This window comes from Lissotriton vulgaris, chromosome 6 (genome assembly GCF_964263255.1).
Source record: "Lissotriton vulgaris chromosome 6, aLisVul1.2, whole genome shotgun sequence".
Classification (NCBI taxonomy): domain Eukaryota; kingdom Metazoa; phylum Chordata; class Amphibia; order Caudata; family Salamandridae; genus Lissotriton; species Lissotriton vulgaris.
In genome coordinates, this window is record NC_141694.1 from 653634424 (window position 1) to 653658047 (window position 23624).

Below are 23624 nucleotides of genomic sequence, written 5' to 3' on the forward strand. Positions count from 1 at the left end.
CAGGTCAACCTTGGGAGTTAACAGGACTTCACGGGGATAAAACCAGGCCCTCTTCCTTGCTCTTTTGATGAGTTGCTTGGGATAGCCTCTGCTTGTAAGTCTTTGTTTGAGTTCTTCTGATTCCATAAAGTAATCATCTTTGTTTGAACAGTTCCGACGTATACGAAGGAATTGCCCGAAGGGCAAGTTGTCTCTTAGGGCCCTCGGGTGATGACTGTCATAGTGTAACAGTGAGTTCCTTTCTGCTGGTTTGCGATACAGTTTAGTTAGTAGATGTCCAGAGTTCTCGTAGATGGTGAGGTCGAGGAAATTTATTTGGTGATCGTCAGATTGAATAGTGAACTTTAAAAATTGGGATTGCGTATTCAACCAGTCGAAGAACCTTGTTAGTTCCTCCAGACTACCATTCCATATCAGTAGGATATCGTCTATGTATCTCATCCAGAGACCAAGATGGTCTCTGAATGGATTCACCTGATTCAACACAGTGTCTTGCTCAAAAGCTGCCATGTAAAGAATGGCCACGTCTGGTGCAAATGGAGCCCCCATTGCTACTCCCGATGTTTGGATGTAGAATTTATCCCTGAAAATAAAAAAGTTTTTAGTCATGGCTATCCGGAGCAAAGCCACAATAAATTCCGTGGGCACCTGAACTGGCGCTGGTCGTTGTTGTAGACACCGAGTGATGACCATCAGTGCTTCATGCTGAGGAATACATGTATATAGAGATACAACATCACAAGTTGCCAGACGTTGTTGTTGAATGTTGAAGGGTAAGTTTTCAACAATGTTTATGGTGTGCATAGTGTCACGAAGGTATGCTGGTGTTGCCTCTGCAAGTGGTTTAAGAAAAAAATCGATGTACTTTCCCAAAGGTTCAAGGATGGAACCACATCCTGAGACTATAGGACGGCCTGGAGGGTCAACCATAGATTTGTGAATCTTTGGGATGGTGTAAATTGTAGCTAACCGGGGGTGCTGTGTGTTTAAAAAGTTGAATTCCAGTTCTGATAGAAAGCCTTGGTCAAGGCCTGCCTTGGTGATCTCCTGGATTTCTAGGGCGATGGCTTTTGAAGGGTCCGCTCTCAGTTGTTGATAGCTCGTACCATCATTTAATTGGCGATAAATTTCAGACTCATACGAGGTGACATCTTGCACCACGATTGCGCCACCCTTGTCCGCAGGTTTGATGATCAGTTGCTCATTGCGAGCTAGCGATTGCAAGGCCTGTTTCTCTTCTTTGCTGGTATTATATCTAGTAAAGCACTTAGTGCCCAGTAGCTGTAAGACATCTCGTAGTACCATCGATTCATAGGCCAATATTCTGTGTGACATAACACTGCTGAATGGGACAAAAGTTGATGGGGGTCTTAGCCCGGTTACAGAGGATTGGGTAGTTGGCATAGAATTACGAAAAAAGTATTTTAATCGTATTTTGCGGAAAAATTGGAATAGTTCCGCACGGATGGTAAAGGCATCCGGGTGGTTGGTAGGTACATACGATAGTCCTTTACCCAGTATTTTGATTTCATTCTCGTTCAGAGTATGCTTAGATATATTCACAACAGGGCTGGCAGCCACATCAGGGGCACCACCCAAAAGTCTTAATCGGGGATAGTTCTCATGGTAGCCTACCATCTGTAGGTTTTGTTCCTGGTAACACGTTCCCCGTGTTGTGGTTCCGTCTGGAAGTGCACCTGTTTTTGAAGTTGGCCACGACCTCCATTCCATACATTTGTGTTCTGTTGAGATCCACGCTGTTGGCCGCGTTGCCAGGTGTTTCCTCTGCCGCGAGGGGGTCGCCATGTCCCCTGGCGTTGCCCTAAAAAAGGGGGGTTTTGATACTGATATTGCTGGTATCCGGAGTCTGAGTAGTTTTGCTGGAAATTGGGTCCTGGTTGTTCTTGCTCGAGGCCATTAGATTATGACCGCAACATTTCTGAATCTCTTTAATAATGTTTCACATAATTATGTTATCCATAGCCATCGATGACGGCCATCCTATTCCCAACCGTTTTTTACCCTAGGGAATTAAATAAATTAATGATCGGGAGGCTTAAAAAACAGTGTTGAGTTTGCCCCACCTTTAGCCTGAGTATTTTTACGCTTAAATGCTAACTTGACTTTAATATCTGTGACGTGTGCACGCCAAGTTTTGTTTTCCCATGCCTTAGCCCTAACTAAAATGGGCGGGAATCTGCCAATTCGTATATGTGCTGATGTGCTCTTTGTTTTAAATAAACATAGGGATAATTTACCCTACTCTAAAACACCATATCTTTACATTAACTAGGTTATGTGTCCCACGCCCCTTGTCCTGATGAAGACCCTACAGCAAGAATATTACTGTCTGCATATATAAGGGTCGAAACGTCGACAACTACCAGTCTACCCATATCAACTCCATTCCAGATTGCTCTCATTTATGAACTATGTGGAGTATGATTTTTGCCTGAATAAGCTATATGAACCTAAACGGTCCTGATTTTGTGTACAGTTTTATGTAACATACAAAAATAATCGTTATATTTGCTGATTACACCAGTATCTAAACTTTCCCCTCCTTTTTCACTACCTCCTTACACTGTCACACCCTCCCCTTCCTTTTACTTCTTTGGGGCACTACAAGAAATTACTAATTGCCTTGAATCATTGTATATTCAATATGCTCCCACAGTGTGAATTAAACATTGTGTAGCAAGTTGTTTTCTGTTTGATTCTATTTTTTATTGTGTGAGTATTACTTCTACGTTACTGGGACCCCTTCCTATCACCAATTGTCCACCCAGGTCCCCGTGACTCTCTGGGTATAACCCCCCTATCTATATTGTACTTCGTGCAGAAAATGCTCTGCGAGGTTTCACTTCATGATCAATTTATTTGATCTTGGCACATCATGGCTGAACTTTTATCCTACTCCGAGGATTATATTGACAAATTATTAGAAGATCCAAACAACGTATTCATTTCCTCTGATATCTCGACCATTGACTTTACATTAAAAGATAAAATTTCCCGTCTTGAGCGGTTGGAGAAGAAACTGGTCCGGACTCGGTGGCATGGTCACCTCCTCACCAAGTACCTCAAAGAAAACATCATCCCCATTGGGTTGCAAATAAAAATCGAGCCGGCTATATTTGTAGAGGTACCAAAATTTAGAGAGGGTTTCAGTCACGTTGCAAACAATTGCTCCCGTCACTGGATGGTCCTAGGCGTGGAAACCGCCGCCGAACAAATCCATCTAATCACAGCGGAAATCAAGACCTTAAGAGAAGAGATAGCGGCTGATGCCAATTTCGCAAGCGCTAAGGAAACTCTAACCAACCTAGAAGCAACATTAAAGGATTTTGATTTAACAACTCAAAATCGAAAATTGGAGAAATTGGCACGTGATATTAGGTTATATGACAAAAAGAAGACCTATCCATATCTCCAAGAGGATTACTTCCGACAAGACAACCAAGGTAGATTCCCCAACCGAGGCCGGGGAACATCTAGAGGGAGACGAAACTATTACACCTTTTCGGACTCCTCCTACAGCTCGGAGGGCGAGCAAGAACAACCAGGACCCAATTTCCAGCAAAACTACTCAGACTCCGGATACCAGCAATATCAGTATCAAAACCCCCCTTTTTTAGGGCAACGCCAGGGGACATGGCGACCCCCTCGCGGCAGAGGAAACACCTGGCAACGCGGCCAACAGCGTGGATCTCAACAGAACACAAATGTATGGAATGGAGGTCGTGGCCAACTTCAAAAACAGGTGCACTTCCAGACGGAACCACAACACGGGGAACGTGTTACCAGGAACAAAACCTACAGATGGTAGGCTACCATGAGAACTATCCCCGATTAAGACTTTTGGGTGGTGCCCCTGATGTGGCTGCCAGCCCTGTTGTGAATATATCTAAGCATACTCTGAACGAGAATGAAATCAAAATACTGGGTAAAGGACTATCGTATGTACCTACCAACCACCCGGATGCCTTTACCATCCGTGCGGAACTATTCCAATTTTTCCGCAAAATACGATTAAAATACTTTTTTCGTAATTCTATGCCAACTACCCAATCCTCTGTAACCGGGCTAAGACCCCCATCAACTTTTGTCCCATTCAGCAGTGTTATGTCACACAGAATATTGGCCTATGAATCGATGGTACTACGAGATGTCTTACAGCTACTGGGCACTAAGTGCTTTACTAGATATAATACCAGCAAAGAAGAGAAACAGGCCTTGCAATCGCTAGCTCGCAATGAGCAACTGATCATCAAACCTGCGGACAAGGGTGGCGCAATCGTGGTGCAAGATGTCACCTCGTATGAGTCTGAAATTTATCGCCAATTAAATGATGGTACGAGCTATCAACAACTGAGAGCGGACCCTTCAAAAGCCATCGCCCTAGAAATCCAGGAGATCACCAAGGCAGGCCTTGACCAAGGCTTTCTATCAGAACTGGAATTCAACTTTTTAAACACACAGCACCCCCGGTTAGCTACAATTTACACCATCCCAAAGATTCACAAATCTATGGTTGACCCTCCAGGCCGTCCTATAGTCTCAGGATGTGGTTCCATCCTTGAACCTTTGGGAAAGTACATCGATTTTTTTCTTAAACCACTTGCAGAGGCAACACCAGCATACCTTCGTGACACTATGCACACCATAAACATTGTTGAAAACTTACCCTTCAACATTCAACAACAACGTCTGGCAACTTGTGATGTTGTATCTCTATATACATGTATTCCTCAGCATGAAGCACTGATGGTCATCACTCGGTGTCTACAACAACGACCAGCGCCAGTTCAGGTGCCCACGGAATTTATTGTGGCTTTGCTCCGGATAGCCATGACTAAAAACTTTTTTATTTTCAGGGATAAATTCTACATCCAAACATCGGGAGTAGCAATGGGGGCTCCATTTGCACCAGACGTGGCCATTCTTTACATGGCAGCTTTTGAGCAAGACACTGTGTTGAATCAGGTGAATCCATTCAGAGACCATCTTGGTCTCTGGATGAGATACATAGACGATATCCTACTGATATGGAATGGTAGTCTGGAGGAACTAACAAGGTTCTTCGACTGGTTGAATACGCAATCCCAATTTTTAAAGTTCACTATTCAATCTGACGATCACCAAATAAATTTCCTCGACCTCACCATCTACGAGAACTCTGGACATCTACTAACTAAACTGTATCGCAAACCAGCAGAAAGGAACTCACTGTTACACTATGACAGTCATCACCCGAGGGCCCTAAGAGACAACTTGCCCTTCGGGCAATTCCTTCGTATACGTCGGAACTGTTCAAACAAAGATGATTACTTTATGGAATCAGAAGAACTCAAACAAAGACTTACAAGCAGAGGCTATCCCAAGCAACTCATCAAAAGAGCAAGGAAGAGGGCCTGGTTTTATCCCCGTGAAGTCCTGTTAACTCCCAAGGTTGACCTGGATTGTCCAGAACAAAGAATAGTATGTGTGACTACTTTCAATACCAAAAGTAATAAAATAAGACGCATAATCAACCATTACTGGGAACTCATATCTGATGATATCAACCAAGCAAATCCGCCTCTACACGCCTTCAAAAAAGCAAGAAGCATTAAAGACCAGGTCGTCCGGTCTTTTCTCAAGACACCACTGGATCCTACTGTCAGCACTTTGTGGAACTTACCGCCTATAGTGGGTCACTTCAGATGTGGCAGCTGCAAAGCATGCGACAGCACCATTCAAACCAAAGAATTCACCTATCGCCATCACAAGATCCAAATGAAGACACACACTAACTGCAATACGTCAAATATCATCTATGCCATCCTCTGTCCATGTCTCTTGATATACATTGGCCAAACACAGCAGAAAGCGAAAGCAAGAATACTCCAGCACATGAGCAGAATACGGTGCCAAGTGCCAGGTGCTCCGCTGGTAGACCACTTCACCACAGCTGGACACTCACCCGAGAGCCTCACATGGTTAATCATTGAAAAGGCCACACTGGGACCCCGTGGCGGCAATATCGCCAGCATCCTTAACACCCGGGAGTTAAAATGGATGCACGCATTAGACTCAATTGAATCCGGGCTTAATGAACTCGATAGCTCTTTCTCTCAATTGGCTACTTTATCCTAATACAGTTCCATTTACCAAAGGCATGGCCATACCCTCATGTGAGAGGTACGTCAATCCTGGTATGGTGGGTCATTATATGGGTGTATAACCAACTCTATATGTCCCTCTTAAGAATGATACAGTCGTTACTTGGTGTTAACTTCTTTACAATCTTTCGACCAAGTGTTGTGGTCTTTACCCTCATGTGAGAGGTACACCACTCTAGACCAAACTTAATGGTTTATATACCCCCGTGTGGGAGGTACACCACTGGTTGGCTCTTATGCACTCTCAATGGCACCAATAGCGCTGTTCCTGTTTCTTTTAAACATGTGTTTTGAAATATGTATCTATGATTGTTAATATCAATGAATTTGGTGCTCAGCAATGCTTGCTACGTATTGACTGCATATTACAATGCTGACCTATGCTTCATGTCCAATTGTTCCACCCTGATTCAGATCCTATATTATTTACTAACAATTACTGACTATACGTTTCTACCAGTTGTGATTCAGTGTGTAGGCTACCCAGCTAGGCGGCCAGTCTTTTCACCATGATTATTGCTGTTAAGCAGTAACTCAGCAACCCTTAGTAATCTATCTACTATGTTGATACGGTCCGAGTCTATGGTTTACAAGCGGTAACCAAGCAACCCCTAATAGTCTTTCCACTATTTCCACACGGTCCGAGTAGATCACGTGATCCCGTTCCCTTGGTGATATCACCAATCCGGAACCTAACTTCGCCATTGCGATGTTGAGCAGCGATCACCACGAGATTTACTCCGTACTTGGTAAGTAATATTGGAATCTCCTAGCCCTCCTGCCCGTTACTCAGAGGCAATCCCCAGGCTGCACGAGCCATGTCCCTAAACGTCATTTTAACTTTTGATTTTTAGACGCATCCTGAGTGTGTTCCGCATTCATCCACTAACCTACCTTAATCCCGTCGGACGTGTTTTAAATACGGCGATCGGGTAAGTGCCTCTCCAGTGTCCGAAATGACAATATGTTACCCGCTAATGAGATACGATTTCCACAACAGCCATTTATTAATTTATTTCACAGAATTGGCACCAGCATCGACATAACCCTGGACTACGACAGGCATTTATAATAAATAGAAACTCGACAATATGGTGAGTCATTTGTCTCCGCCTGACCGTCCGGTTACTTACTGTATCTCATTACGATTACATCGTCCCCTCCTTTCTAACCCACAGATTGATTAGACCGACCCTGACACCGATGATATCGGGTCCCGACTCTACCACTGTTGTGGTAAGTTCGAAACTTGATGTATTATCAGTTGCTAATTAAGTTCGAGGCCATTAGATTATGACCGCAACATTTCTGAATCTCTTTAATAATGTTTCACATAATTATGTTATCCATAGCCATCGATGACGGCCAGCCTATTCCCAACCGTTTTTTACCCTAGGGAATTAAATAAATTAATGATCGGGAGGCTTAAAAAACAGTGTTGAGTTTGCCCCACCTTTAGCCTGAGTATTTTTACGCTTAAATGCTAACTTGACTTTAATATCTGTGACGTGTGCACGCCAAGTTTTGTTTTCCCATGCCTTAGCCCTAACTAAAATGGGCGGGAATCTGCCAATTCGTATATGTGCTGATGTGCTCTTTGTTTTAAATAAACATAGGGATAATTTACCCTACTCTAAAACACCATATCTTTACATTAACTAGGTTATGTGTCCCACGCCCCTTGTCCTGATGAAGACCCTACAGCAAGAATATTACTGTCTGCATATATAAGGGTCGAAACGTCGACAACTACCAGTCTACCCATATCAACTCCATTCCAGATTGCTCTCATTTATGAACTATGTGGAGTATGATTTTTGCCTGAATAAGCTATATGAACCTAAACGGTCCTGATTTTGTGTACAGTTTTATGTAACATACAAAAATAATCGTTATATTTGCTGATTACACCAGTATCTAAACTTTCCCCTCCTTTTTCACTACCTCCTTACACTGTCACACCCTCCCCTTCCTTTTACTTCTTTGGGGCACTACAAGAAATTACTAATTGCCTTGAATCATTGTATATTCAATATGCTCCCACAGTGTGAATTAAACATTGTGTAGCAAGTTGTTTTCTGTTTGATTCTATTTTTTATTGTGTGAGTATTACTTCTACGTTACTGGGACCCCTTCCTATCACCAATGATCTTCTCAGCAGCAGCACATCTTGTTCACCTGCTCCTCGCGGAAGGAGTATCCGTCCTCATGTAGACCTTGTCAGCTACAGCCTGCAGCTTCATGCGGTTGGAGGTTTTAGACTTCCAAAAAGGAGACTAAGGGCCTGATTTAGATCTTGGCGAACGGGGTACTCTGTCATACCAGGGACAGATATCATGTCTGCCAAAATATAAATTCCATTATGTCCTATGGGATTTATATTTTGACGGACGGGAAATTCATCACCGCTGTGATGGAATAACTAGCCCTTTAAGATCTAAATCAGGCCCTAAATCTTAACATAGGAATAATCACTGTGACTTTGTCTAGCAGCTCCCCAATAACGACAACGCCTCTACCTCGGACAAAGCCAGTTACCTAGCCCTACTGAACTTTACTTTGTTGGACATTTTTCTTTTAAATGTATTTTAAGTCCAAAAGTAAGCAGAGACCAGACCCAACCCACTTTGTACATCTGAACCGCACACCATCACGGGCAGCCACTGCTAACCGGTGCTAAAGTGCATGTGTGCTCTCCTTTAAACATGGTAACATTGGCTTAAACCCCTTTTTTTAAGTATGTTTATTGGCCTTTTGATTATGTACATACAGTTCAGAATAATATACTAATACACAGGGCTTCGTCAATTTGCAGCATAGAGCACTCCACATGGAAGGCCTCGTAATCTATATAGGGTAGTTACAAGGTTACAGGTAAAGTACTTTTATCACTTAAGATCCTCTATTGTATTTCTGTACCTCCTGCTGTATTCGAGTAGTATGCCATTGTATGTAAATCCAATATGTTTTAGCCTTGTGCATATTTGGGGGTTTTCCCTCGTCAGACTGCATTATTGAAGCAGGGAATGTTGTATTGCATTCCTTAAAACTGGTTTCAAACAAACTTTAATAACTCAACTAGAGTAGGAGAGCAGTCTACATATATATTTGAGAGCTACAGTTAGGGGGGTTCTTGGTGCTCAAGTCAATGTATATTTTGTTTGCACTTGATCATGTCTTGCCTGTGGAGTCTTGTCTATATTTCTCGGGAGGAGTAGCAATTACTTTAACTATCTTCTAATTATGCACTAGTCTGTCGCAGTTAGCCATTATATTCTAGACCGTCGTACCCTCGCTGCTTTCGTTAGTGTGGCTCGGGTGTTCCCATGTGAATAATATGTCCTTCCATTGTTCAGCAATTGGGTGTTGTTTCTGCTTTTTTGCCTCTTCATTATGTAAAGCCCTACTCTCCGCACCAGCCCATGTAACCACATCATGGTTCCAAACATGTATTAGCGGTCCTATGACAGGTTTCCATGCCATGGCTATTCTCCTTTTGGCCAATGTCAGGTCAAATAATTAATTTCCTATTTTAAGCTTGGGTGGATGGGGGAAGAGCCCTAGCAGACAGGTTTCTACTGTGGGTGTAAGGTAACGCCCTAGTGTAGTGTTAATCTTGGCTATCATTTCAGACCAGAATTTGCGTATTCTCTCACAACCCAAGGTCACATGTATAAAATTTGCATTGGATTGGTTGCATCTCGGACATCCTTTGATTCCCCTTCATAAATAGTGAATAAGCGGTGGGGTGTAGTATATGGCATGTGTATGAAGTTAAATTGTATGTATTTCAGCCACGTATTGCGGGAAATCTTCTGGTTTAAACCCAATTGGTACATTTATGTTACTTGTAAGTCCCTAGTAAAGTGGCACCATATATATCAAGGGCCTAAATTGAATTCTGCTAGTTGCCTGCAGCATTTATTGTGCTGCCCACTTAAGTAAACTTTCTAAACATATCTCAGGCTTGCCATTGCAGCCTGTATGTGCAATTTTAAACTGTCAATTCGATCTGGCAATGTAAACCTTTCGACAGGCCTAAACCTTCCTTTTTAATACACATGTCACCTCTAGGACATCTCCTAATAAGTCCATAGGGTAGGGTGTGTTGTATTTAAAAAGTTAGACACCTATTTACAAATTTTACATGTCCTGGTAGTGAAAAAACTCTTAAATCCATTTTTCACTACTGCAAGGACTACTTCTCCCATAGGATAACATTGGATAACATTGGGTTACCTTATTATTATCACTTATTTATTAAGTGATAACTTTCAACTGGAAACAGGTAGGGAAGTCAAGTTTGGTGTCTAATAACTTTTCATTTAAAACCCTCTTTAATGGTAAATTCGGATTTGAGTCACAATTCTGAAAATGCCACCTTTCGAAAGTTAAAATGCTCTTCTTGTAACCATTTAGTACATGCAGCCTGTCTGCCTCAGCACACCCACAAAGGGGTTCACACTAGTGTTTTATGCCCCCAGACAAGCTGGGCACTTGACAGGGAGGTAGGAAAATCAAAGCACCTCTGGTGGTGAAAACCTCTAGAAATGTCTCCTACTGTAAAGCTGCCACCAAGTGTAAATATTGGGCCCTCAGGCCAATATTTTCAGTACAATCTTAGACCTGTGGCTACTACAGAATAACAGTCTTCTACATTGTTACTGGACACCTTATGTACCTGCTGAGAAAAAAGACTGGACCGGCACCCTTCATCCAAGCCTAAAGTTATGACCTAATGTTCTAAACTACAGGATCATAGCAAGATCCAGAGGCATCTCTGTATCTGCCCAGCTGACCTGCTGCCTGAGCCCTGGTAGCTACTGCTGGAGTGAGTTCCTGATCCCCAAGATGTACCCCTCAGGTCCTTGACCCGTGGTGTGGCATCAGTTGAACTCCTTCTCAAAGACAAAGAGAAATCCTGAAGTTGTTGGCTGTCTGTGCCCGCAAACGGGCCTTCTTGCACCAAGATCTTGCCTTCCAAGACAACCGTCAACGTGAAGCTCCGGTTAACCCTACTCTCCACGCTCCAGTGACCGCCAGCAATTGATAAGGATACACACACCCCTAGAAAAGGTATTGTAGCTGGCAAAGAAACAGTTATCTCCCACTGTGATGCAAAGCGGTTAATACTATGCTGTATATAATGAGTTTCTTTTAAGTATGCTACTTAAACAGCATGTCTGGCAAGGTAGGCTAGTACCTGCTGTCCCTTTCAAGGATTATAGAGCCCTCTCACGTTCCATGAACTACATTTCAGTCGTAGTGTCCCAGAACCTTTGTTTGACAAGATTATTTAGACAATAAAAGACATATGGATATGCGATAATGCGTAGGATATGTGCATGCACGGTCAGAAGTGCAAATGATGCCTTGTATATGTGCAATGCCAGAAGAAACAACCTGAAACAAAAAAAAGCCCAAATTCCCAACTCCCCACCCACATCGGATAGTAAACAGCCAATATTCGGTGAATCCCTCCATTACCAAAAATAATAACTACTAATACAAACTGTAGGAGAACTCCTAGGAAGTAAGCCACACTCGCAGGAGAGTGCCAGAAATAAAGGGTTTATATGTTTTGATTGATCTTAGTGCAGCCAATGGAAGTTTGGCATTGGGGAGCTCCCCCCCAGTGAGCCACATCTGAGGACTAATCAACAAGCCGGTCCAGGACAGCCTGCAGGGACAGGCTACATAGAGCCAGGAGCAACAGCATGAGAAGAAAACATTTTGTCACAGGTCTGCTGGTTTCGAAGGAGGGGAAGCAACCTCGCCGTCATCTGTTCCGGAAGCACTTTCCACACTTTGCTGTTTCCAAAAACAGGAGGCCTCTGCTGGTGTATCAACAACATGTGATTTACAATTCATCTGGATGCGAAACCGCGCCGGGTACAGCATAGCATAGCGCACATTTGCTTTTTGAAGCGTGCATTCAAATTCTGTGAATTTACGACGTGCCTCCTGTGCCATCGGTGTGAAATCAGGGAAGAATGCCAGTGACATCCCCATTATGCTGGATATTTCTTTTGTCAAACAGAGGGCTGCATCCCAGTCATGATAATTGAGGAGCCGAGCGATTATTAACCCCGGATGTGTGTCAGATGCCGGTCATGGGGCCAGTGATCTCTGTGCTCTATCAACTGTTAAAGTCATGGAGAATGCCTCCCTGCCACAGAGCTCCATGAGGAGCCACTCCACATAGGCATTCATGGGGCCAGTGTTTGTCGATTCTGCCACGCCGGCTATTCGGATGTTATTCCGGCGTGACCGTGCCTCAAAATCTTTCGCCTTAGAGGCCCCCTCTTTAAGAAGGCATTCGGCTCACTCAAGTCTCTTAGTGAAGTTGGGTTGTGTGTCTTTGAGGTTCGATATTCTTTGCTCTGCGGTGTCTATGCGAGCCCCCTGTTGCTCAATGTGACCATGTACGTCTTCTAACCAGGCTGTCAATATATCTAGATGCACGTCAATTGATTTACAAACCTGACCGCAGTTCTGCCATTGTTGCTGCTGCCCCCTCCAGCAGGGGGGGGCCTGCCCCAGACGACTCATCATTCTCCTCGCTGCGAGGGGTCTTGGTCGAGTCAAATGTGAGTTGACGTTGTTTGGGGTCGCTTCGCCCCATCGTGTGGTTTGGGTCGATACGAAAGCCCGTAGTGGTATGACACCTTTTCTATTAAGCAATACCCGTGCTCTAAGATGTACTGTGAGGGAATGACACTGGTCCAGTTCTATGAGGAAAAGCCCCCGGCTTCAATTTCAGCAGAGCCAGCTGAGGAGGCACAGCGGAGTATAGAAGGTTAAAGCCCTCTGGCTGGGGACTCGCCCAGCAGTTGCCAATCTGCAGCAATTCCTTCACTATCAGGCCACCAGCACTGCTTGATTACCTCTACGCAAGAGGATAGAGGGGCCTCTAAACTCAGTCATGTCCAGGTCCCCTCTCATTCATGTTCACAGCACAGTAGCATCACATGGCACCCCGAACTGTGGTCCAGATCAAGTCACGATCCGAGGAGAAGGAGAAACAGTGCCGCAACCGGGAAGCAGAAACTCACTGCGTCTCTTTCTGGCAGCAGCTGTAGCAGCACGGTCGATGGTGCACTAATCCATTCCAGCCGGGAGACCTCCAGTTCGAAAGGGCCTGGCATCCATTAGGCAGCTCCGGCCATGGCTAGATTGGCGCCATCGTCCGGCACTCACGAGGCCCCACCCTCAGGCTCGCTTACAACACCTGTTGTTTCAGGGCCTCCAACGCCACATCAGGCCGGGAGCATCACAGGGCACAGCTTCTTGCTTGATGGTTTTAATCAGCTCCCATGAGGTCTGGGCCACACCACAGCTCCAGAGTTATCAACACCCCAGTTACCACCACGAGGACACGAGTTTAGCAATGAGAGGCTCCAGAGTTTCGCTGTCGAGCAGTCATCTTGTTGCTCCGCCTACCCACACCCCATGGCATGAGGGCGTTTTAACAACTGATGAACTAGTTGAACAGGAATTTTCAGTGTAGCTGACTTTCCCATATCTTTTATTCAATCCTCAATCTTAAACTTCCTGCTTGATTTCCACTTTCTTAGCACTACGGTCTTTCACCAGCAAGGTCCTCTTTAAATGCACAGTACTGGCAAGGAATAGCACGGTTACCTAGATAGGTAGGTCCTTTAAAATAAAGAGCTAATTAGTTTTTGTGAGTGTCAGACTGTCGTCAGAAACATTCGATATAATCCATCACTCCACAGTTCTTCTGCATCTAGAAAGTCTCCCAATATATGTCTACATGTTTCTTACCTGCACCTCCAGAACTACTCTGAACTGCACATCTTCAGTGTTCACATTAATCCAGAGTTTTTTGCTGCACTGACTTATGCGGAGTATCAAAAAATACTGTTGGCCAATTTGTTGCAGTGTTATCTGCCCGCAGGTCCTCATTCCACTCAATTCTATTTTGGTCCCAGAGTATCAAGTTGTCAGGTTGGATTCTGTTGTAATCTGTTGAAGATTTCACATTTGTTGGAAACCTGAAAGTATGATCTTAAATACTACATCAGCTATAAGTCCTCTGTTACTCACAATGTCAAAATGCTCATAAAGTTCCCTTCAAGTTCAAGATAGTTGCATAGTTCACTAGTGGGTAGGTGGAATTCCAGCTTACATGTTATCAATGGTTTTACCTTACTTATTTGTATTAACTGAGAGCCATTCCATGTGTCTATTCGATTCAGCCCGGCAATCAATTTTTGCCTTCTCACTTGTCCCCTATGTGGGGAATCGTACAGATCTGGGCTGGCTGTGTCATGTGCATTCCTCCTCACTACCTGGAAGTTGCTTAAAGTTTGCTTGAACCCTTTCATTCTTCATTATTATAATACCATCTCTGCTAACTGTAGAGCCAGATTCTAGCTTTATGTCATCTAGACATTGATTACAAGTTTGAAGGAGCAGTAACTCCAGTGTGTGTACTGCTGTGATGATTCCACATGGTTCCGTATCGATGCCTTCTGGATTACCAGGTACCAGAACACTGGACCCAATATTACTGGGTGAGAACGCACCCAGTAAATTGCATGCATATGAGGGGCTGGGAGAGCTTAGAACATTCCCCCAACTGGAACAGAAACTGTTGTGTAACCTGAGACCCTCCTAAACCCCTGACCCCAACTCTGCTTTGGCCCTGATGCTACAATTCACCACTTGCACAGATCAGGTGCTAAATCGAAGCACAAAAGTTGCTAGAATTATGGACAACCATGCAAAAAAGAACCCAGCTATTTTGGATCTTCATGTTTATTCTCCATTCTGGGGATTTGGACTCAGGTGAAATTGATTATATAGAGTCAGCAACTGTTCAACTCAAGGAATAATCATAACCCTTGTCAAAGTGAACCCTTAAAGTCAGTATGTTAACCTGTGCTCAACTCACTGGTAGCTATGGCATACAGCAGACAGCCTTACCGAAGTGCAATATGTAAAGTAGACATACAGTGATAAAATAGTAATAAAGATAAAACACCAAGCAATAAAATTCTGAGAACTGAATTAGAAAACTAGAAAAAGATTTATCAAACAAAATTATATAAATGAAATAAGTGGAAGAGAAGATACGAATTTTTAAAGTTTTAAGAAAAATTGCATCAAGAAAAATTAAAGCTCCAATGATAGTTAATGGTCTTGGCAGACCGAGAACAATGTCCAATTTCAGGCTGTTGTACAAATAACAAGAGTAAACCCTTTAAACCGTGTTGGGATTAGGGTAGAGAGTGTGAGAATAACATATGGTATCCCAACTGGTATAATTCAAAGACAATTAGGCAAGACATGCATACAACATTATCATAAGGAGATAAGGAGACTCTTCTTGTTTTCATGTATGTGCTCATGGCATCATATTTAATACAGAAACGTAAAGAAAGGAAAAAAGGTAAGCAGAGTAATTTGCAGTTATTACAGCATTGCAATATACAAATTAAAATAAATATTGGTAACCCAAATTGTACTTGGTGCTCAGTGTGAGTGAGTGAAAAACACGGTAGCGACTCAAGTGACAATAATCAGCGAGGACGGCGCATAGTGACTGGTGGTGAATATATACAGTGAATAGAAGACACAGAATGGTTCAACAATTGTATTAAGGATTCATTTAGATATGATTTGCAGGTGTTGTTCGAGAACCACTTTGTCTGTAGCACCTATGTTCGCGCTGAACAGTCGACGACTTTTCGATCCACTTTAAATCGGGATCATCATCAGGACTTGGGTTGGCTGCAGTGCATGGGCGACGGAAGGCTCGAGCCCGAACTGAGGCAGTGCGCAGATGGCAGAAATCAATACAACCAGGGCTGCCGTGCATCCAGTCGCTGATTGTGTAAGACCTGGGCCGGTCAATGGATCCGGCGGGGGAAAATCGGAGCCGATCCCGTGGTGATCGGCAACGGGAGAGTAAATCTCTATGTGGCAGAGCACTGCAGTGGAATGAATCCAGACTAGTGTTGCCGAATTTCAGGCTGAACATGATGGAGTCCAGGCCGAATAAGTCTAGAACCCTAAAAGTTAGAAAACGTTTCTAAGTCACACTGGTCTGGAGGAAGGGTTCTTGGAAATCTCTAAACATTCTTCTGGTGCCAAAACAACTACAGGAGCGCACTTCTAAAGCCCCCAGGGCATCAGTGACTCACAGGGTGTCAGGCAGAGGCAGAGGCCAATATCAGGGTCCAGTCCAGGTCCACGTCCACGTCCAGTTGCCACTTGGCAGGTAGGTACTTCCAGGAAACAACCCCTTACAGCCTGTTATGTTCCTGAAGCCAAACAGGTTAGCCAACTGACCCTTGGAGTTTACTTCTTTCTCCTGGGTACATAGGGAAGCAGATCTAGTCCTTCAGGAATCCTCTAAAGTCACACATTGCATGCACAGTCCTCTTCTGTTCCTTCCCCAGGTCCAGAAGGTGTTGTTTTCAGGTGTTGTGTGGTGCCACGTTTATGCCTAGCACCGGGTAGTGGGTGGGAGTGACTTCTGGGCACTCCCTAACTAATGGAATAAAAGTTCCCAGGGGCAACCCAACCCACTTTTCCAGTAGTTTCTGTTTGCCTTATTGCAAACAGGCCCAAAATGCCATGTGTCCGGGCATTTTCAAGATGGTGAAAGTCTTTGGCCATAATAAAGTTGGGGGCTCTGGGGGTTGTGGGTTTATAGGGGAGTGTGCTGTGGTAGTTACTATTATCCTCCCACATCTAACACTAAATGAATTTGGAAAGGGCACTGCACTCACAACACATCAATACAGATATCTGGCAGGGCAAAAGGAGGGTCATTAAGAAACCAGACAGGAGATACACAACAGTTGTCCTGTTCTCAGCCTCTCAGTTCTCCTGTTCTCACCCTTCTCATGTGCACCACAGTGCCAGGCAGGATTTAATACTGTGGTGTCAACAAAATTCCCCCAGGCTGCATATTCTATTTAGCTCAGAGGAGTCATCTCTGCACATTCAAGCCAGCCTATTGTGTGCTCCTGGGGGGAATTTCACACATCTTTCACGCTACTTCCCCAGGGTGAGCACAGACTGGGAGGTGGCAGATGCTATTGCTAAGTAGTCTTCTGAAAGTTCAAGCACGTGAAGCGTAACTTTGTAAAAATCTGCATTTCCTTAATATTTATTACAAATCAGTTCTTTTTAATAACTAATAAGATAAGTACATTATTTTTTTTTTTTGCTGGTCCGTTTCCCAAGTTACCAATATTAGTATTTTCATCTGTACTTTATTTTTCTACATAGGACAGCTAGGCCTGCCATAGTGAAAATTGCTTTTGGGGGCCTTGTCATATTAAAGACATGGTAATTAGTTTTCTGCATATCCCACTTTTACATATTATGCACCCTACCTTGTGGACTGCAAGGCTTACATCAGGGTGACTTATTAATATTTAAAAAGTTGTTTTTATAACTAAAAAGAGCTATTTTGACAGGTGGCACTGCAGGTTTTACACTGCAGCAGTCACACTACACAGGGTAGGCTTATAGCCATGTATGTTTGCACTTTCACTGTAGTTTATGGCACAATAGGTGTTGTAGTCCACATTTAACTTCCCATGCCATGGGTGTATTTCAGCATCATGTACCGTGACACTATAAGAAAGTTAATTGCGCCAATAAGACTTAAGTCAATTTCTACATGTTTAAAGCTGGAACAGGAACTTTATTCCTGTTTAGAAGGGGTAAAGTGCACAAAGCTCTAATGCCGGCAAAATAAATAAGACAAAAATTGAGGGCAAATCACACAATAGATGGTAATTTCCTACAAAGCTCATAATCGCATGGTGTAGGAGTGCATTTATCGCACAGAATTAATGATTCCAGTCACTGTAATTTCAGAATCCCAACGCCATGCAACTCATAATCAGGCCCTTATTGTTTCACAGTTTAAAAAAGTAATTTATATTGAACTGGAGGTTATATGATAACTCCTAAAGGGATTATTGCAAGCTCGCGTGTGCAACCTTACTAGTGAAATGTTTGCCTATTTATTGTAACGAAAATAGTCTGTAAAGAGTTGACCAAGCTTTGCAAGTGTTAGTTGGAATTTCTACTGGCAATTACTTATCGCATGCAGCATGTTTGGTAACACCGCCATTTTAATTACAATAGGAATAGCACCTAAAGGTACTGGTTGAAAGAGAATCCTCTAGCCATGGTTTTTTTATTTGACATTATCCCAGGATGTGTGTTATAATACTATATACTATGGGGGATGTAATATTTGGAGAAGCTTCATATAAAGTTATAACTTCTAGTTTCAACAACAAAATACTGATTATTTGGGTGCTGTGTCTCATTTATTCTTAGAAGCAGGTCACAAGAACAGCAGTGACACTGCAAAAATCAGGCTATAGCCACAAGACACTTTTCAAAGTGTTCGGATAAAGAGTGGCGCTAAATGGTCGCGCTTTAAATATCCTAGGTTGCTAAGATTAATTTACGCTGAAAGTGCTGGACTTTAAATAAATAGGAGAATGGATGCATATAACTGGGTTTCTTTTGTAGGGTCACAGTTACTGCGATGTGCAACATGGATTTCAGCCGCTTTCCTCTGGACACACAAACATGCTCCCTGGAGATCGAAAGCTGTAAGTAAGCAATACAAGCCAGTTGTTTTATATGATGGACCTATTTTTACCCATCCCTTGTACTCCCACTATTCACTCTGAATTAAACCACAACATTTGTAGTGCTAACTAAATCCTGTGATCCCAGTTAGACATGTGTATCTCCTGTCCTAAATTTCATCATACAGTCACATTACCATGCCAAATGAGTGCCAAAGTGTTCCCGTTCCAATTTGACCTTGCTTAGAGGCACAAAATGATGGAATAGCCAGAATAGGCATACAAATTGTAGAGATGACCTATGATTCATATCTTTTAGAATTGCTACATAAAAAATTAAACCGGTCCTAAATAGGTTGTGAGTGGAACTTGTTACCGTAAGGCAAGAGTGAAACAACCCCAAAGGCCATCCGTTCCACCATTTGTCCCATCCCCTTCATCTGAACACACTGCTCTATGCATGTTCACATTCCCTGCACCAGCTGAAATTTCAGACATTTTGTTTATTCTGCGACCCTAAAGGATGTTTTCCACTGATCTCCTCCTTGGACCTTATTAGGTACAGCCCTACTACTGGATGCAGTAGGGAACATAGATTTGGAAGTGGTCGAAAAGTCTGTGTGGTAGTGATAAGCGGCAAGCATAACTACTCTCTCAGTGCCCCTTCTTTTGTCTAAATTGTGGAAATTTGTAGATTGTAGATAAGGATTGCCATTTGGCTATGATTGTAAGGAACAGTAATATCAAACCAAAGAAATTAAATATATTGCAAGGTAGCCCATCTCTCTTATCACTCTCATAACTGTTTTGTGTAAGTTCGCCCTCGAGACAACCTTGTACCTCATTTAAACAAGCATGCAATAGGTCTCGCATTAGGAAAGTTTGAGCTATTGGTTTTGTAATGATACATTTTTTATTTATGTGTTGGTTTTGAAAATAACTAAATTAATAGTTTTGTCATTAACAATGCCAATAGTTTTAACTTTCGCAAATGTGACACCTAAAGCATTTGTAATGCAATATGTGTTGTATTTACGTGACTTAGATGTATTGATATTACACATAATAATGGCTTTTAAATTTTTGTAATAATTAATACTTCAATAAAAGCTGTTGTAATTTATAATGGCAATAGCTTAAACTTTTGTAAATAACTTTTGTGAAGATTATGTTCAGTGTATTTGATTGTGACGAAAATCCAAGAACAGAAGTGAAATATTAACATCTTTTTGTGCCATTTGTAATAAAGCTTGAAACATTGAGAGAACATATTTGAACCAGTTGTTGAATGGTTTCACAGATTGATGCTGTGGTGGCGCTGAGTGATGTTGTGATGGCACTGAGTGATGTTGTGGTGGCGACGAGTTATCCTGTGTCTTTCAGTGATGCTGTGGTTACGCATAGTGATGTTGTGGTGCCCCTGAGTGATGCTGTGGTGGTGCTGAGTGATGCTGTGGTGATGTAATAGTGAATGTGATAGATAGAGGGAGGGTGATAGATAGATAGAGGGAGGGTGATAGATAGATAGAGGGAGGGCGATAGATAGATAGAGGGAGGGCGATAGATAGAGTGAGGGAGATAGATAGATAGATAGATAGATAGATAGATAGATAGATAGATAGATAGATAGATAGATAGATAGATAGATAGATAGATAGATAGATAGATAGATAGATAGATAGATAGATAGATAGATAGATAGATAGATAGATAGATAGATAGATAGATAGATAGATAGATAGATAGATAGATAGATAGAGTGAGGGCGATGGATAGATAGAGTGATGGCGATAGAGTGAGTGCGATAGATAGACAGATAGAGTGAGAGCGATGAATAGATAGCTTGAGTGAGGGCATTAGATAGATAGAGGGCGATAGATAGATAGATAGATAGATAGATAGATAGATAGATAGATAGATAGATAGATAGATAGATAGATAGATAGATAGATAGATAGATAGATAGATAGATAGATAGAGGATGATAGATAGATAGATAGATAGATAGATAGATAGATAGATAGATAGATAGATAGATAGATAGATAGATAGATAGATAGATAGATAGATAGATAGAGGATGATAGATAGCGTGAGGGCGATAGATAGATAGAGTGAGGGCGATAGATAGACAGAGTGAGGGCGATAGATAGACAGAGTGAGGGCGATAGATAGAGTGAGGACGATAGATAGACAGACAGAGTTAGGGCAATAGATAGATAGAATGAGGGCGATAGATAGATAGAGTGAGGGCGATAGATAGATAGAGTGAGGGCGATAGATAGATAGAGTGAGGGCGATAGATAGATGTGGTGGTGGACGTGGTAGTGGTGGACATGGCGGTGGTGGATGTTGTGGTGGTGGTGGAAATGGTGGTGGTGGTTGTGGTGGTGGTGGATGTGGTGGTGGTGGTGGACGTGAAGGTGGACATGGTGGTGATGGTGGTGGACATGGTGGTGGTGGACATGGTGGTGGTGAACGTGGTGGTGGATGTGGTGGTGGTGGTGGTGGTGGACGTAGTGGTGGTGGATGTGGTGGTGGTACATGGTGGTGGTGGACGTAGTGGTGTTAGGGAATGTGTCCCGTGGCCCGGTGATTTGGCAGCCTGTTAACAGAAATCATAGGTGCTCACGCATCGGCATCTTCACGCTAGGGCACGGGCCCAACTTTTGAGTGCAGTCGCTCCCTGAAGACCCACTCCCCATATTATATGAGCATGTTGGACAATTGTTCCAATCCCTGGTTTAATGTTTTGGATGTCCAGTAGCCCACCTACAATTGTCAAGAGGGTCTACAAACAATTTGGCATAACCTGATAATGCAATATACTACATAAAGCAATGCTCAGAACATTCCACACCGGCTCTTGTTACAATTGAGCTCTGATGATTATCCTGTTGTTTTAAGAGATCAAAAAGCTGTTGACTACAAACGTGGACATGCTGCATTATAATTTACTTTTGTTTTTTGGGGGTGTAACTTCACTATTAGTAATGCGCATATATGTATGTACATTATACATGTGTATCACACTTTGCTTGAACAGGGAGCATGAGGAGGAAAATAAAAGGTGAAAAGCAAAAAAAGCAGAAAGGGAATTCACAGAAACTAAAGCCAAAGGTCAGCAGCAAGATGCGGAGAAAGGGCAGGGGAGGAGCTATATGTAAACTACTTTGGAGGGGGGGGAGTGGAGAAGATAAGATGAATATTCAGAGACTCATGTCTGAGTTTGCGCAAGAAACACTTTGGAAAATATAATTTATTTCACTACTGTTATTTTTCACCTTTTGACCACTTTTAAACTGCAAGAAAGCAAGGCTGAGGAAGGGGAGGGGGTTCGAGGGTTCTTATAATGTTAATGGCTGTGACTCATGGCTCAGAAATGTGCGTGAGGCTGCCAACTGCAATACACAGGCCTATGTGGTCAGTCTGACGGATGGAGCCCGGCCTGCCCTGCGAGGCTGAGCCCCATCCATATCCAGAGTTAACAAGCAGGAAGTGTGATAAGGGAGGGGGTGGCAAATAGGGAGCATTTTCGCGGCCGCTTTGATGTTCTCAGTGGCCATGCGGCTCACTGAGAACATCAAAGCGGCCGCGAAAGTGCTCCCAAAGGCTGCAGGCGAACAAATGGTGCGCGCGCCCAGTGCACATGCACTGTGCCCGATCCGCCTGCAGACTTTGGGTGCACTTTTGAAAGCCCCACTAAATATCTCGCCAAGCATTGCTAATGCGGTGACTTAGACGAGACCTAAACAAGGAAGGGGTGAGGAGAAGAGCAGCGTGAGGCACAAGGAAGGAGGGTGAGGATATGAGCTGTGTGATGGCATAAGAAGGAGAACGAGGAGAAGAGGAGCAGCATGAGGTACTAGTAAGGACAGTGAAGAGAGGAGCAGTAGGAGGTACAAGGAAGAAGAGCAATGAGAGAAATGCAGAATTATACACAAGGAGAAGAGTGGAAAGAGCCCGGTATAAGCGCAAGAAAGCACAATAAACAGCCAAAGATGATCATACCATATGCATGAGGTACTAGTAAGGACAGTGAACAGAAGAGCAGCAGGAGGTAGAAGGAAGAAGAGCAATGAGAGAAATTCAGCATTATACACAAGGAGCAGAGTAGAAAGAGCCTGGTATAAGCACAAGAAAGCACAATAAACAGCCAAAGATGATCAGACCATATACTTGAGAAGGGGACAGAAGGAGTGAACATTCAATGCAGGGTGTGGGTGGTGGTGGTAATTGTGCCAGATAAGAACGAGAAAGGCTCAATATTATGCAGCAGCACACTGGACCAGTGAACAGGGGAAGAGGGCAATGGCACTCAAGAAAGGAGCTTGTTGGTGCTAAAAATGAGATACTAGCTGATGGAAGGGATTATAAAAGAGCGAGCAGAAGTTTGGAAAGGAGGAGGAAGCAAGTAAGAAAACCAAAGCTGGAGTAGAGCTGCCAGGACAACGGAAAAGCAACTGTTTGACTGTGTTCTGCACAAATAACGAACAGTGAAATGTTCCGACAGAATGACATCCATTTTAAAAGAAACATGACTCTCAGGCTTAAATTGATGCCTAGTAAACAAGTTAGTAAACACTTCTGCATGTCATAGGAAAATTGTTTAAAGAAATAATAGCTCAATATCAATGTTTACAGTGTAATCTAGTGTATAACTACATTATGCACGTTGTTCATGATGTCCAAAAATATTAGTGCAAAAAAAGTCTTTAACAAAATAGATCATTGATTGTATACGGTCCCGTGCATACAGTAATACTTATGGCTCAGTGTTAAGGCTGTAAAGTTTGTGATCTGAAATGCAGCCAACTGGAGTGACAGGTTCCAGTGATCGCACGGGTGGAAGCCTCTACATCAGC

General features: G+C 43.0%; 1 protein-coding gene across 1 annotated transcript in view; it reads left to right on the forward strand.

Moving 5' to 3' along the window:
- Positions 1-23624, forward strand: part of LOC147707821 (gamma-aminobutyric acid receptor subunit rho-1-like) — a 477030-nt gene that overhangs the window by 336973 nt on the left and 116433 nt on the right. The window contains exon 6 of the mRNA XM_086925248.1: positions 18699-18781. Within this exon, the coding sequence (XP_086781374.1) occupies positions 18699-18781 (83 nt within the window). The remainder of the gene's footprint in view (positions 1-18698; positions 18782-23624) is intronic.